At 35.3% G+C, this 16,765-nt stretch overlaps 3 protein-coding genes across 3 annotated transcripts; 1 reads left to right on the top strand and 2 right to left on the bottom strand.

Annotated features, from left to right (window-relative positions):
- Nucleotides 1–8,321: 8,321 nt before the first annotated feature.
- On the bottom strand, nucleotides 8,322–9,183 carry LOC131619082 (uncharacterized). Its single transcript, XM_058890223.1, has 2 exons — nucleotides 9,008–9,183; nucleotides 8,322–8,922 (listed from the first exon to the last, which is right to left on the bottom strand). Exons 1-2 carry the CDS (start codon nucleotides 9,181–9,183, stop codon nucleotides 8,322–8,324), a joined length of 777 nt encoding a protein of 258 aa, XP_058746206.1.
- A 3,797-nt stretch (nucleotides 9,184–12,980) lies between these two features.
- On the bottom strand, nucleotides 12,981–14,876 carry LOC131619084 (uncharacterized). The gene is made up of 6 exons (XM_058890224.1): nucleotides 14,739–14,876; nucleotides 14,388–14,655; nucleotides 14,217–14,307; nucleotides 13,969–14,113; nucleotides 13,229–13,309; nucleotides 12,981–13,145 (listed from the first exon to the last, which is right to left on the bottom strand). Exons 1-6 carry the CDS (start codon nucleotides 14,874–14,876, stop codon nucleotides 12,981–12,983), a joined length of 888 nt encoding a protein of 295 aa, XP_058746207.1.
- A 128-nt stretch (nucleotides 14,877–15,004) lies between these two features.
- On the top strand, nucleotides 15,005–16,186 carry LOC131619085 (uncharacterized). Its single transcript, XM_058890225.1, has 4 exons — nucleotides 15,005–15,026; nucleotides 15,517–15,656; nucleotides 15,854–15,994; nucleotides 16,070–16,186. Exons 1-4 carry the CDS (start codon nucleotides 15,005–15,007, stop codon nucleotides 16,184–16,186), a joined length of 420 nt encoding a protein of 139 aa, XP_058746208.1.
- Nucleotides 16,187–16,765: the final 579 nt, after the last annotated feature.

Consider the following 16,765-nt stretch of genomic DNA (forward strand, 5'->3'; position numbering starts at 1 on the left):
CATATCTCAGGATTTCACATCCGCGACAATTCTATTCACATTCACTTTACATTTATAATCATCATAACATTCATGCATGCTTCACGCATCATATCATATGTCTGCATAATCAACATTGTCTAGCTAGGCTTTGATCCTATTATTGCCCAAGTCACTTGGACCTCAATTCGAGTTCCCCTAGCAAGTCAGCAAAGGGTGATCTCCCTCAAGGAGTTAGTTTATTCACTTTCGTTGTTACTCCCGAGCAAGTTAACGAATGGCGTTAGTTTGTTCACTTTTGGCATTCCCCAGTCAAGATCCTCCGGCAGATAGACAGTTGGCCTGTTGCTTAATCCCCAAAGAGTTGGCAAATGGCAGTTTTCTTCCTGGAAAACAGTTTATCAACCCCCCCAGCGAAGTCAATGAATGGCAATTTTCTCCAAGAAGATAGTTCAGATTCCTCAGCAGAGTTGACAAATGGCGGTCCTTCTCAAGGAAGACAGTTTGTCTGTTTAATATCCCAGGAATCGATGAATGGCAGTTTCTTTGCAAGAAACAGTTTGACTGCTTCCAGGATGTTTATCCCCATCAGAGTTGACAAATGGCAGTTTTCCTCCTAGAAAACAGTTTGTTGACCCCCTAGCATAAGTCGGTGAATGGCAGTTTTCGGCCCGAAGACAGTTCGTCCGCTTTCAAGCACAGTCATTAGCTCCTCAAAAGGATGCACAATCATATGGTATTCCTTCGAAGACATCGGATTAAAGGAAATTACGATAGAGTTTCTTATCAATCGTTAAATGGCATCTCTCCAACAAACACTAGTGAGAAGTTTGATGAGGAAACAAACCCTTGGAGATTTTCTCTTTATCTGAGATATCGTCCAAAATTATAACTGAGACCAGTTTCGCGATTGGACATCCGAAACGAGGGTAGGTTATCACAACTGAGACCAGTTTTGTGATCAGACATCCGAAACGAGGGGAGGTTTTTTACATCATTATAACTGAGACCAGTTTCGCGATTGGACATCTGAAACGAGGGGAGGTTATCACAACTAAGACCAGTTTTGCAATCAGACATCCGAAACGAGGGGAGGTTGTTTACATCATTATAATTGAGATCAGTTTCGCGATCAGACATCTGAAACGAGGGGAGGTTATCACAGCTGTGACCAGTTTCGCGATCATACATCCGAAACGAGGGGAGGTTGTTTACCTTTTTCTAAGTATTAACACTTAGTCAAAGAAGATGGATCACGCATTCTACATTGCCATCCATTCACCAAATTTTGCATAAGCACATTTCTACGGGAGTTTGTCTCCCTATCCCCCGCCGAGTGCGACAACAGGATCAAGTCATGAACTAACATTTCATTATCACTACAATATCTCAGGAACGCCCAAAATTCGGGCATTCTTTGGTATTTAAGTCTCTTTCACTCAGAGGAGATCAAGATGTCAATCTTTCTCCCTCCAGATGAAAGATACTTAAATAGGGGCATCTGTCATACCCTAATTTTGACCCCCCCCCCCCTGAGATGTCACACCTCCAGACATCTCATCAAACTCAAGACAGGTACTCAGAGCAGTCACTTGTTTATTTGGTACTCAATCGAGGATGCTCAAGGACAAAGGAGTTCAGGCAAAGGATCAATCAATAAAAGAATAACCTATAATACAATCACAAGACTCAAGTGATTCATTCATTCACCTATGATTGATTAGACACCAGTCATCAAGACTCAGGTTTGCTCAGGTCACCAGACTAGGGTTTTGGGCCCATCAAGGACTGAAATCAAGAACCACATTTGGGAAACCCTAAAAAGCCCCAGGATATCACTCAAAGGATTCAATCATCTTCAAATGATCCATATAACAATATCCACTGGGCATTGTACCTCAATTCAAGATCTACAGTCATCATTTTCATCTGGTCTACAATTAGGGTTTTTGACTTAGTTCACCTAGACAGTTGACTTTTAATCAGGACATGGATCCACAACTCAAGACATGGATCAAGGACTTCTATTACCTGAATATAATCCATTCATACAATTCATTTGAGAAGGAGATCTAGATTCATCACAAAAGTCCAACATTTCACTTCATTTGAAAAAGTCAACTGTACAAGATCATCTTTGACTTTTAGGGTTTTGGGTCAAGACATGACTTTTAAGGATCAATATCATCAATATGTGATTATAGAAGTCATTTGACCAAGAAAAATCAAGAAAATCAATTAAGGATCAAAAAGTCGAAGATTGACTTTTCATACTTAGAAATTTTTCTAAGTGTTTAAAGGTCTTTTTTTAAAAACTTTGGAAGGGAATATCTCAAAATTTCACCTACACAACTCAAAAAACTCCCAACATCAAAGTTGTATATTTTGATCCAATAAACAACTTTGTCACATATAATATTTTGGCTAGAAATCAACTATTGGAGAGATATAGAGCTTCAAAGTGACTGCCTTCACAAAACTAGCAAAAAAACCCTAGTTTTCTTCAAACTTTATGGGACTTTTTCACTAATTTCCCTAAGGATTTTGGGCAAACACCAAACTAATGAATTGAATTACATATCAAGGGATTTTCAAATTGTGTTCAACCATCTTCAAATTCATTATGAGCTAAGAGATAGGTTGATCAAAGTTTGGCCATTTGAAGTGAAATTATGGGTCATGTCCAAATTTGAAATTTGCAAACTTTGTACCAATGCCTCTACCAATTGATGCATCCTCATCCATGAGATATCAGAAGAGATTTGAAGGAATCAATGCACTATTCCATCATTTTTGGCCAAGTTGCAAGAATTCAATGCCATGTGATTAAGTAATCATTACAAAATTGGAATCTTGATGAATCACCAAAGAATCTTCTCCTAAGCCAATTAGAGTTCACTTCTGCAACAGAATTGTCCCCTAATATCACACAAAATCGATTGCTAAGGGATTGATCAAGTGGAATCAAAATTGCCATCATTGCTTTTTGGATATTTTTGAAATTCCTTCATAGCCAAGAAACCAAGTTAACCTCATTAAGCAAAGCTCACTCTCTGCAAATACACTGAACTCTTTACCTATAAATAGAAGAGCATACCTCAGTAATTAGACACACCAAAGCAACAGAAATCTTGCTTTCTCTCTTCTTCCCTCATACTTAGGTTTTTCAAAGGTTCTTTGGCAAGAAGACTTGGATTCTTCAAACCAGAGCTCTTCCTTTGAAAGTAAGTATTCAAACACCTCAAGGGAGGTATTTAGAAGTGATCCAAACACCTAGAACACTTATGTACGTGGAGAATCATCATCTTCACCTCTCACTTGGAGCTACATCATTTGGGGTCGAGCAAGAGGTTCTGGGGAGTTCTAACCCAAGCTAAGCACCTCAACACCTTCCTGGGGGATCATTGAAGCTATCTAGATCGCTGCAACAGCTCTGTAACACACTTTGATCAGAGCTCGATCTCCATTTCAGAGGTAAGTTTCATAAGCTCCAAACTCTATGATTCATGCATCATAAATCAAAACTTGTTATACCAACAAGTTTCTGCACCTGAGAGGATCATTAACCCTCAGTCAATTGCATCATATCATGCATATAGAGTATTTTATGTTAAATTTCAGTTTTAGGGTTCTTAGTGTTCATGCGTGCAAATTTTGAATTACACTGAAAATAAATAAAATCAAAGGACACCATCATGATCCTCGTTCAAAAACGAGCAAAATCCATGTTTACATCTTTAAGTTTGGTTGAGAAACGAAGGAGATAGCAAATTCAAATATTTGAAGCTTGAGGTTGAAGATGAAGATGGTGGCGCCATTTTTCAAATTTTCCAAGAATGAGTTTATTTTATTTTGAATGGTAGGCGTGTTATCTACGAATTCATCGTAGTGTCCCAATGGTTACAGCGCGCGTCCAAAAGCCTTGCCTTGCCTTAGGTCTGGGGTTCGATCCCCCCTCAGACCTTTTGTTCATTTTATTTTCCAAACCATTTTTATGCTTTGCTTTCACATATAATCACATGGACACCTTTGCTAATCAGGCCACACGCATGGCTCAGTTGGTATTTGTTTTGTTAGGTAACCTATAGGGCGTGGGTTCAACCCTTGGCAAGACCAAACCTATTTTTTACCACTATTTTCTTTCATTTTTATTTACAACTTCAACTAATTAATTCACCCATCAAATTAAATCATTTTCACTTAATTTTTCACACACTTCTCATTTAATATATCTATTTTGAGAATATCCAAAAAAATCACAAAAAAATATATTATTGCAATATATTTTTATTAGGTTTAATATAACATATTCTTAAGTATTTTAAAATACTTAAAATATAGTTTTCAATTGATTTTTTTAAATCTAATCTCTTGTGAGTATTTTTGTGATAAAACCCTAGTCATTTAGGTCTTAATTAGGTATAGGCTTTGCCTTTATCATAATTAAGTTGACTTTTGTCAATTTTTCAAACTGTTTTCAAACTTCGATCAAACAGACGACTAAGGTTTTCATTCAACAAAACCTTACATCCAGCAATTTCTCTTCAACTGTTTTAATCATAAACAGTAAATCAATTTCAATTGGCCTCTATTAGAGTGTAAGACCCAACACCTTCTTCTTTTTATTGTTTGTTTTTCAAAACTGTATTTACAAAATCTCCTCATCTGTTTTCAAAACATTCTTCTGGTATTTGAAGGGCATTATTCCCGGTGAAACTCTTCAGATACCTATGTGACCTAGTGTCCATCTTCACTTCTTCTGTTTTCAAAAACATTAAACTGTTTACAATAAATATTCAACAGTTGTCAATAAATAACCAAGCTACTGGTAAGGCTTTGTACATACATCTTCAAAGGCCTCCACTCCATCCAGGTTAGGCTTTATAGCTTTCCATTTACAAGCATTCATTTAAATTACTGTCAAATATAAACTGTATATATATATTGTTTAGAACTACGTCTGAGTACAACCTTAGGACAGATAAACTATATATATATTATAGGACTATGGCCTAGGATTGAGAATGTCTTCCCGGTGAAGGCTCTTTCCTAATTAGGGATCTTTAGTTCAAACCTCAAGATGAATTATTCCGGGTGAAACATCTTGAAAAAAGCCTTAAAACAAAAATAGGGCACATCCACCCAAGAGGAATTATTCCCGGTGAAACCTCTTACCCATTTTCTTAGAGCCAAACTAAGTTCCAATCCACATAGCTTTCTCTTGTGCTATAACAAGGACCCTCGATTAGCCTCCTCTTGGGCTTACAATACAAGGACCCACAGGCTTCTTAAAAGTATTCCCAGCTTCCTCTTGAGCTTGTATACAAGGACCCATCAGGTTTCTTATAAACATAGGAACAGGTCTTTAGTCACCTTTTAGCCTACCCTGGTGAGATTCTTCTACTCTTTAAACCAGACTTTTAAACAAAGCTAAGAATGTCTCAATCTCAACATTGAGTTCACCTTTTGGAATGAGAGACATGGACAGTCTCTGTCACCCTTATTCTCAATCTTCAATATTTTTCCTCCTTAGCAGAGTCTAGGTTCCACATCTATCTATCTCCAGTCAGAGTCAGCCTTAATCTTGGGTTTTAAACAAGAAGTATAAAACACTTAGTCTAAATCCCCTGGAAAGGGTCAGCCTACAAAAATCATTCCTTTAAAGTCTAAATCCCCAGTAGAGTCAATCTCCAAACCTGGGTCTTTCATTCATCAATTACTGCTTAACAAAAGCACAATCCCCATAAGGGTCAGCCTTTAGTCTCTAAACAATAGAGTAATCCTCAATAGAGTCAAAAATCCCCTCTGAGTTAAAAGATCCCACACTGGTAGATCTTTCCCCATTTAAGAGTCAGCCACAACCTTGGGCTTTGTACAAGGCACATACTCCTCTTAGAGTCAAAACCCTACTCATAGGTATTCCCCTATCCAGAGTCAGCCACAACCTTGGGCTTTGTACAAGGCAGATAATAGAGTCTCCCCAGTGAGTCCTTCTCCATCAAGGAGCCACAAACTTGGGTTTTGTACAAGGCAGATAAAACCATATTTTCCTATGTCAAAATATTCCTAACCTTTAGGACCTTTTCTCCATAGAGTCATCCATACTCAGTTTCCTCAACAGTCAGCCACAACCTTGGGCTTCATACAAGGCACACAATAGAGTCTTCCCTAGCTAGAGTCAGCCACAACCTTGGGCTTCATACAAGGCACACAATAGAGTCTCCCTAGGTAGAGTCAGCCTCAATTCTAGGCTTTGTACAGAACACTAAATAAACCTTTCAATCATAAAACAAAATAAACACTCTCCAACTAGAGTCAGCCTCAATTCTGGGCATCATACAGAACACAAAAGTCATTCAATCAAAAGTCAATTCCCAGTGGAGTCATCTCCCAGAGTCATTAAAAACCTTTTAAGCCTTAAGCTTGGGCCTCATACAAGCCAGCTAAAATCAAATCTTTCAAACAGTAGATAGACATAGCTTATCTCTATAGGGAGATATTTCTCCTATCTCACCACAAACAATCATTTCAAACAAACAAACAAACAATCATTTCAAACATTCTCCCATTTAGGACTTGTGAAAGGCATGCTCTGGCACATCCCCAGACTTGTACAACTTTCCCTAATTTGGTCGAGAATCTTTCATTCAAGAGACACGTGACTGGAATACTTGTACACAACCATGTAAGGTTCCTCTCTTAATGAAACAATCTCAGCTTTTCTATCACTTTTAATGTTTGTGGTGGAATAGTAGAAATACCTCTCTGTAAAGATGATTTCATGTCTTTTTACTGTAAACAGAGATTTAATTCAAGCTTCAACCTTGAGCTTCAAGCAAGGCACCAAAAAACAATTAATTTCCCTAATTAGTTCCCCGAACTACAAAAAGCTCTGACTTCCATTAGGGATATGTAGGCATGAGGTTCACAAGGAATCTCAGCGAGCTAATAAAAAAACAAAAATAGTTTGTCTGTCTGTCTTTTTCAAATCAATTCAATTCTCTCTCCTAACACAAAGGAGAAACTTTCCCAATCATTAGCAACATACACATAGACACAGAGAAGGTTCTCGTAGAGTACTACGGATATGTAGGGTGCTTAAAACCTTTCCTATGTATAACTGACCTCCCGGACTCCAGAATTTCTAGTCTAGGTGAATCCCCACACTTAGCAAACTCCTAGGGTTTATTTGAGATCTTTTTCCCCTTCCTCCTCGTAGGATAATTAAAAAGTTCGTGTGCTATCGTAGGAAGAACTTAAATAAAATTCATCCCACAACGGGCGCTTCTCTCCTTCCAAATTTCGCGTGAAGGGTCTAGCGTGCCATCCTCCCAAGTGAAACGGGGAGGTAAAAAAAACAACACCACATGCTTCACTAGGGGAGACATTCCTGCAATCGAGATATTGTTGGATTTCATCGATGGGTTGATTGTCATTTGTGGAAACTGCTGCTGTTACTCTATCATAGCCTTTATTGATATATTTGAAAAGATATTTTATTGAAGTACTCTGATTACACCATTCCATGTTTATATGTGCTTGGTATTCCATAAGAAATACGGTGTTATACAGAACTATATGTCGTTTGTCCAACGTGATTTTGCTTTTTTCAATAGTGAAAGTTTTGGATCTTCTTCTATAAAGCGGATATTCCTCTACATCAACAATAGTGTGTTCGATGAACTTTTTGGGATAGTATTTGGAACATCTCCGATTTTTCATACATGGTGAGTTCATCCGCGAGAGGCCACAAGGTCCATGCATTATATGTGCCTTAACCAACTTGTATAAATTAGGGTGAATAATCGGGTCAGGTATTTCAGCAAAAATGATCTTGTTTATGTCAGAGGGTGCTGGGTATTTGCTCTGAGGGTGTAGGAATATCAATATGTGCGCATGGGGCAATCCCCGCTTTTGGAATTCAATGGTGTACATATCTATAAAAGTCAATGTTAGTTTGAGGTAGCATTTTTAAACACCACACAGACATGATAAAGTTGTAGAATAATTAAATGAAGCGACTTACATGCTAATACTTTTCCCATGACATGGTGTTTTGTAATATCATCCATGGGTGCATCAAAATTTATTTTGAAAACTTTTGTAATGATATCTCGCCGATCGTGGGGTTGTAGTCCAGTGCCTGATAATGCGCGTGTGATTTCTTGCCAATTTGGATTATAGGTAAATGTAAGAAATAAATCAGGGAATCCCAATCGACTTGAAATGGCCATACCATCAAAATACAACTGATCCATGTATCTTTTGCTACCAACAATTGTAGATGGCAAGACCACATGTTTTCCCCGCTTCTGGTGTTGATTTCTTCCATCACCATCACATTAATTGCTCAAGTGATTATATTTGTCTACTCTTAACTTTGATTGATTATCCCTCAACCAATTAATTCGTTCGAATTCCATCATAGCATAACCATCGACTAAGAATTTTTGAAATAGACGTCTTGAGTAAAGTAGTGTTTTTGCTTCCTTGCGACGTTGTTGTAAGTGGTAAGAAAGCCAATCCTTAATGCTCTGGCGGTTTTTCCTAGTAACTTCAGTTTCGGGGCGATATTTATGCATTATATTTTTCCTGTAACCATCCTCCCCATATGGAAATATAAGAGGGTACTGATACGCCAAATATGCTGGGTGAAACTCATCTATTCGTTGCAAACCACCATTGAATCGATGAATTAAAATATCTCTTTTATCAGCAGAATCAATATCCCCCACAATGAGTGTAGCAACCTCCGACACCGCCGGTGTATTATAAACACGGCCATCTTCGGGTCTATAAGAAATGAGCCTCGGTTTTAAATCCATGAAAAAATTAGTCTTTAAAACATCCCTTTCCATTCTAAAAGCTTTGGCATGAACATTGTGCTCATCTAACATTATCTTCAGGTTGTTGACAATGTGTCGCTGGATGCCTTTGTTGTCCCTGTGGATTTTGAACTGGCATCAATAACGGGTTGAAGAAAATATATTTGCGAAGAAATTATGTATTAGTGAGTTATCAGACTTACTTGAAACATTTTATTCTGTTTTCAACTTCGTTGTCGGTGTCGTAGATGTACAATTGAGCATATTGGGGAGGATTTCCGGTTTCTGGTAGTAATGTACCAATTCGATGACAGGTCTGGCCGTGCAGTCTCAAAGTAGGGGGTCCTCCTCTTTTAGAGTATGTTGTGTCAAATTTCATTCTGGGTGAAGTGAATGAAAACATCGCGTTGTACATTTGTATGTTATTCTGGTAGTTTTTACAGTCCGAATTTGTTGTATTAAATAGAAGATGTTACAATAGTTTTGGAAGTTGCTCAAGGAACAAGAGAACAATTTTTGCACCACGGCAAAAATGATGGAACCGAGGAATAGTTATTGCTTTTTTTCTTTCCACTTTTTCTTGGAACCACAAACATGATATACAGTTTGAACATTCATAACTTTGGTCTCCCATATCATAATATTCTGTAAAGGCACAGGGGAATAAGTAATTACATTAAACACCATATCAAATAGTTGTATTAATACAGAAAATGTAATTTATGAGTCACAGTGTTGGTATCATTTGCTTATAACTATATCATATGGAATGTACCTTGGAGATGGGCCTCTTGTAATGGTTCAGGTTCTGTATCGTCATCGGATCTGAAGTATTAGGGGAATTCAAATTATTGTCAGAGTTGGAGCCGTCATTATCTGAATAATGAGAGTCAAGCGGTATATTAGGCACTACAAAATCATTGCAGTTTTGAGCAGTCGAAGTAGATGCCTTACTCATTTTATGATTCGAAATAACAATGTTATTTGAAATTTGAACCGCATCATTTGAAGTCATGTGCCTTGAATTTACATTCCTGTTATCAACAACTAGAGTGTTTATCGAATTTCTGAATCCTTTTCTGATATCCAAGATTATCTTCCTTCTCTTTCTAGCCATAGCCGGGTTAGCAGTGGTTTCATATGGCATGTAAGAGAAGTTATAAGTTGGTTCATCCGATGTAAATGTAGATAATGAATGTGCTGTAGAAGATGAAAAATTAAGATTTAAAGAGGACGTTGGGTTGTTTGATTTGACTCCTTTACGTAAATATCTCCGCGCTTTCAGAATAAGTTTCTCCTATTTCTAGCAATTGATGTTTGAGCAGCATTGTTTTCAACAACATTTGTCACCATGATAAAAAGAAAAGTGTGGAAAATATTACAAATAATATGGATTTGTATAGGTTTATGTAAAAGTGGTTATGTTATGTATAGCAGGCTACAGTACCCAAGTGAATACTAAATGGTTACAGTTATAGATTGAAGAGGCAATGATGGTGTTAAAAAGACATAAATGTATTGTTCATTGAAAGGTTGACATTCATGGTTGAAGTATAGATGTAATTGGAACTGAATATGAATATAAAGTAGTTATACATTTAAGTTAGAAGAAAGGTTTCTTAATTTAGCAAGAACACAATAATTGTATCTATTTATTGGATAAGTTTTGTATGTGAGCAATATTGAGAAAGTTTTTATAGTCCTATGTGTTAAATGTAGATATTTGAAATGATATATAGTTATAATAATTTTTGATTGGGTCCCTGGGTTACAGTTTTAAAAACATAATAAGTGAAATAAAATATTATAAGAAAATAGAAAATGAACAGTTAGCCCACTATCTGCATGTACAAAGTTGTTTTTCATACGTTTGTTTTGTCTTGCATTGAGTATTTGAGACACATATTTGCACAGACAGCATCATTAAATAGAGCTTAAGCATCAAAACTGCTCAGGGTTAGGGTTTTCTACAATGGCATCTTCTCACAGAGGTTCTTGTGGTCGGATTCCTTCCGATGATGATAATGATATGAGATATGAACCGTTTTTTTATTTGATTTTCCTATTGCAGTGAAAAATAGGTTAGGGTTGTAATAAAGATTATAAGCAGGTAGTGATGACTGTAGGAGAAAGATAGTTTAATCTTGTATTGTATATGATACATTTGTAGAAATCAAATGTTATTGTATAAATGTTGGGGGTTTTGTTGCCGGAATAAACAGATGGTAATGAACATAGATCAATGAAAACATTCTTCTAACACCAGAACCGAATAATGCATGTAGGTAGTTTTTCTTTCCTGTTAGTGTTTATGGTCCATTATAGTTGTTGTTGATTATTGCTCATGCGATTGTTGCATATATCAGGAAAACAATACTAAAGAATGTTTAATATATGTGTTTTCTTCAATATATATATATATATATATATATATATATATATATGTTGGTGTATCAGCAACGAACAAGCTATGGAAATCATAGGAGAATTAGTTGGTGAGATAGGCTACGATCCTAAGAAGGAAATGAAACATCGGAAAAAAGGATGCGGCAGTCAGAATAGTGTTGTAAGTATGATTAATAGCAGACATGTTGGGCCAAATGCTGTTAAAGGTGACATCCACGATGTTCAAAGGAGAAAGGGTAGGGAATATGCGATCAAACTTTGTAGCAATGTAAATCCCGTCCCTGTTGTGTCAAATGTTCCCGTTGTTACAGCAAATACGGAAGATGTTCAAAGACATGGTAATGGAGGAGTTAGAAGTGTAAAATAGGAAATTATAGATAGGAACATAACTGAAATGAGAGATTCAGAAGTTGTTGAAGCGAGTCGATCAAAATCGGGTAAGAAAGGAAGACGTAAAGAGGTGAAAAATTCAAGGGTGGGGACTGAAATTACCGTAGACTGCTCCACAGCTGCTCAAAAATTTATTTGGAAGAGTCATGTTGCAAATGCTAAAACCACACAGCATAACGTAATGGTAAGTGAAGCATTTGAGTGTGATTTCCATCTTAGCGAACACACATACAATGTATAATGTGAGTGATTATGATTTTTTTCCTGTATGCAGCATTTTCCGAGGGAAATCGCCAAAAGATGCTTTCGTGTCTTTCAAAAGGAAATCAATCTGCTACATGTGAAAACAAAAAATATTTTTACTTGTCAGGTCCACAAAGCTATTAGGAACAATGAACCTCAGCAGTAAGTACATGGCGTTAGGATGGTACGAATTTGCTAAATCTCTCAAGCTGCGTAGCGGCGATACGTTAGTGTGGAGTATGTTGCGATTCTCTCCATATATCTATGTGAAGGTTGAAAGGAGCTGAATTAACTTCTGTTGTCAGTTAACTTTGTAGTATGGATTAAGTTTTCTGGTTATACTATATGTTGGGAATCTTTTGTTAGTAGAATGTGTTTGGTATATGTGCTAAGAATCTTATTTTGTAAGCATCTTAGACAAAATGCGTACGTACTTATATATCATCTATTTGAAAATGTATTGTAAAACCGTTTTGGAACAATTTGCAAGAGATATTCGATTGAAGTTGATATATGATATTATATTAGATGAATCAACTTTGACATGCTGGTAGAGTCAAAATGTAGGAAAACATTAAACATTGTATCAGCATATGGATCACATCATTATGTAAACTAAAGGTAGTAAAACATTCAACATTGTATCAGCATATGGATCACATCATTATTTAAACTAAATGTAGTAAAACATTCAACATTATATCACCATTTACATGGCATCATTATTTAAACCTTATGATGTTGAAATAACAGGATAGTAAGGTCCCTTTGTAAGAAGAGAGAGGAAAATGGGTTACATGTAATATGACATTGTAAAAACAGGATAGCTCATGTTTATCTTGAGTGTGTAAATATTATATTTAATATAAACGATGGTATATGATAAAAAAATCATAATAATTGAAAATAGAATCTGTAATATATAATGGAACTTGAAATCATTTGAGTATTAATGTAACATAATTATTATAAAATTAAATCCATAACAAAAGCAACATAGTAAGTATTCATGAAGTAATTATTACAAAGAAACAAATGACACTCATCCTTAAAACCAAACGAAATTAAGAAATCCAAGATTAACGACAAATTTGCAGAATAAAAACATAAACAACACACAACAAAGTAATAACAGATCTAATCATTCTTATCCAATTTAATTATCTTCTTCAGCTTGTTTGATGTCAGTTCTCCATCACATAACCCTTCCAAAGTAGTGGATTCACTTGATGCACCAGGAAAATGCCTCTTACCAGCAGGTGTGATAGCATCAGGTTTGTGCTCAGAAGTAATCTCTAGATCCTGAAGGATAACGTTGAAGAATAAAGTTCAGGATTATAGATACAAATGTAGGGAAGTCAAGTGAATCGTAATTATCGACAAACTGAATGCAAAATGAAGCTCATCGTAACCAATTCACGGTCTTCAAGGGCATCTATTTTTGCCTCATCAACACTCTCTTTAATCTATACATAGAGACTGATATAAACATGACCATAACAACATAGATTAGATGGCAACTACTAAAACCTATAGATTTCAGCCTCAGTAGAATGACTGGCTTCACACTCAAATGGTGGTTTTTCACCACGGGCTATATATGGACACATATGGTAGGCACGATAATACCATCCGAATGGAGACACGACCAATAATTTTATTGTAGCGACATTAGCACAAAATGTAATTTGGACAAACAATAGATTATATCAAAAATTATCAGCACAGATGGTGAGGATATAAATATAATATGAAACAATAGTAAGACATACATCCTTTAAGTTGAATAATCTCAGCAATAGGTAAAACCACAGCCTTAGAAAGCAATTTTTGCACAGGAGTAAGCTGAGTATTTTCAAAGTTCTGTGAGTACTTTCCTTAGGCATTCTGCAAAAATAAAGAAATTATTAAAGCCATAAATAAAGCAATGACACACAATGGATAGTTGTCGCAACACACTTCTATATAAAGTCTTTCATGAGAGGAAAATCAGCATCAACACATAGAAGGGTGACATTATACGTGTTTGTCACGGACAGTGGATACTTTCCTGGACAAATAAATTAGACTTTCTCAAATTTGTTAACATAATAAAATTACTGAAAACTAATTTAAAATGAATTACATAGGTGAGGAGGTAACCTTCTTCCTTCATTTTGGCATACTGAAGCAACACAATGGTCGTAACTGACGCATCAACCTTATCTTGATTAAACCTCATGAACTGATCCGCATATGATTCCCAAAGAGTACAGTTCAATATGTTGTTGCTAAACCATAAGCACAAAACATTATGTTATAACACATGGCTGGCTTATAAAGTATGCCGAATGATTCTACTATAGGAGAGACTTAAGAATTCGACGAACAAACCTGTGGTCTCGTAACACCATATTAATCTGTTGTTTCTTTGCACCCGACTGAGCCTGTGCATATCCAATACTGCCCACCATTCCAATGACATCTGAAATAAATATATTAATTTCACAACACTAAAAAAGCATGACAAAATGTACAAAAGAAACACAGAAAAAGTATATTTACCAAGCAAGACATCTTTGACAAACTTCCCTATTATTATGTCTGAACAACTTGTAAAAACAATCGGCTTCAGGGGTATCTCATGTTTGTCATCATCAACGACAGACGTTCTAGCAATAAACTTTAGCATATATTTGTGTGCTGATGCCTTAAAGGCCGGGACATTCGGCACGACCTTAAAATTTGATACGGTATAGGTATGGTCTAATAGGCATTTTTGGTTGAACACCGACATATGCGATGCTGGAACAACAACATGAATATCATCACCCTGTGACACAGACAGAAAACAGTAAATTATATGGTACACAACATAGGGAAAAACCATACGTAAATCATAAATAGGCCAATTACCGATTTGTCAACAAAGATCATTTCAAAATGTTCCTTGTTGTTAGACACGACATTCCATCTGTGATGAATCCTAACAGCAAGCTTCCAAAGCTCTTTTCCGTCGTTGATGTCTACTATTATTTCAATAGGCCTAGCCATGATCATGCAATTTCACAGAGCCCTGAATTATAACCGTAAAAGTTACAAATGATGAAGAATGAAAGTGATTCATAAATATGAAAGGCATTATATAAAAGTCATTATTGTTGTAGCGATTTAGAACGTGGATGGGCACACAGATGAAACAATGTAACTACAACATGAGAAGAGGTTTCACGTTACAAATTTTGCAACTGGCTCAACACACAAATATGGCAGCATATATTAGGTATTATTTATGTTGTCTTCAATCTTAATTTATGAAGTTGGACTGATAAGTCTCATACATTTAATATTTGTGCCTGGAAGAAACAACCTGTCATCTTACTTTATGAATATGCTACTTCAACTTGGAGGATGCTTTTTTTTTTTTCGATATTTCTTTTCAGATGTAGATTGTGTTTGACCAATTGGCTATCGTTACGTTAATATGAAGATTCTTACCAAAAAAATCAAGCCCCATTTCTTAAAGTGGGATAAGAAGAATAAGTTTATATAGGGTTTAGAGTGTAAGGTTCATCTTTTTATTGAGTCATGTGTTGTATATATTCTTCAGGTGTAAACCTTATATATAAGCGTCTTGGTGATATTGTCTTCTTTCTTTTAGTGTGACGGTTAACTAATTGTTTATGTCTTGCAGTGAAGGTAGTACTTGATGAACTTGAAGATATACTGGCTAACATAAGAAATGTTCTGCAAAGTATACATGGAAAATTATCATCTCTTTCAGATGCAGATATTGATTTTGAAATGAATGAGCAAGAGATCTATAATAATTTGGTAATGCTACTAATTTTTTAATTGAGAGAATTTCTTGTGCAATTTCTATCTTTTTGAATAAAAATGTATCACTAGATTAGCAATTGGTTGAGAAGCTATACACATCCATTAGATTTGTGCATCATTTACACGCTATTTGATAATAACGGAAATTATGGAATTCTGGCTCACTAGATTAGCAATTGCTTCTTACTCAGAACGGCGAAAATACTGCTTTCTGTCATTCTAGAAGAACTGATGTTACAACTACAAAAGTTAAGAAAAATACTTATTCCACACATTTAGCTGCTCTAATGGTTGCCATATACGGTATGGTCCAGCAAGACTATTTGATGCAGGTAATTAATGGTTTGTCTGTTACATTACTGTCAGTAAAATGAAGAACTCTCTTAAAATATTCTACTTGGGTACAGGAAAGGATCGTTTCTGCGTTAGATCTGAACGTGTCATCGGAAGAACTGGAAAGCTACTGCCTGATGTGGTCTTTGCGTCCCTTCTTAAACAGTGGCGGATCTTGCCTAAAATATTAAGGGGTGCCATAAATATATATTAAAATATTATAATTATTATTCTTTAGAATTATATATAATTTTATAAAAATAAATTAACACAACAATCACTTTAATACATATTTTTATAACAAAAATCAAATACACATATATTTATATATAAAAAATAACTAATCAATTTAATACATTTTTTATAAATTTTAATTAAAAAATAAATCGGCGTAAATAATTAAATTTCTATAAAATGTTCCAATATGAGCCTACATTAGTCTAAATTAATAAGTAATATATAAATACTTATTTAACAAATTTATAGTTTGTAAAAAAATAAATTTATAGTTATAAATTGTTAGTTTAGATAACTAAAAAATAGAAAAGAAAAAACTCAATAAATCTTTATATAATAAATTATATATCATCGAAATTAATTATACAAAAATATTACTACATGTTACATATATTAAATTTGCAACACGCTTTACTTTAGACCATAAACGATGTTGTTCATTAGTTCATAAAAGTGTTATTCATTGTTTAAAGAGAAGAACTTATCAATAGTAATAATAATACTAAAATAATAATACAATGATACATATTAAA

Source organism: Vicia villosa, linkage group LG7, assembly GCF_029867415.1.
Source record: "Vicia villosa cultivar HV-30 ecotype Madison, WI linkage group LG7, Vvil1.0, whole genome shotgun sequence".
Taxonomy (NCBI): Eukaryota; Viridiplantae; Streptophyta; class Magnoliopsida; order Fabales; family Fabaceae; genus Vicia; species Vicia villosa.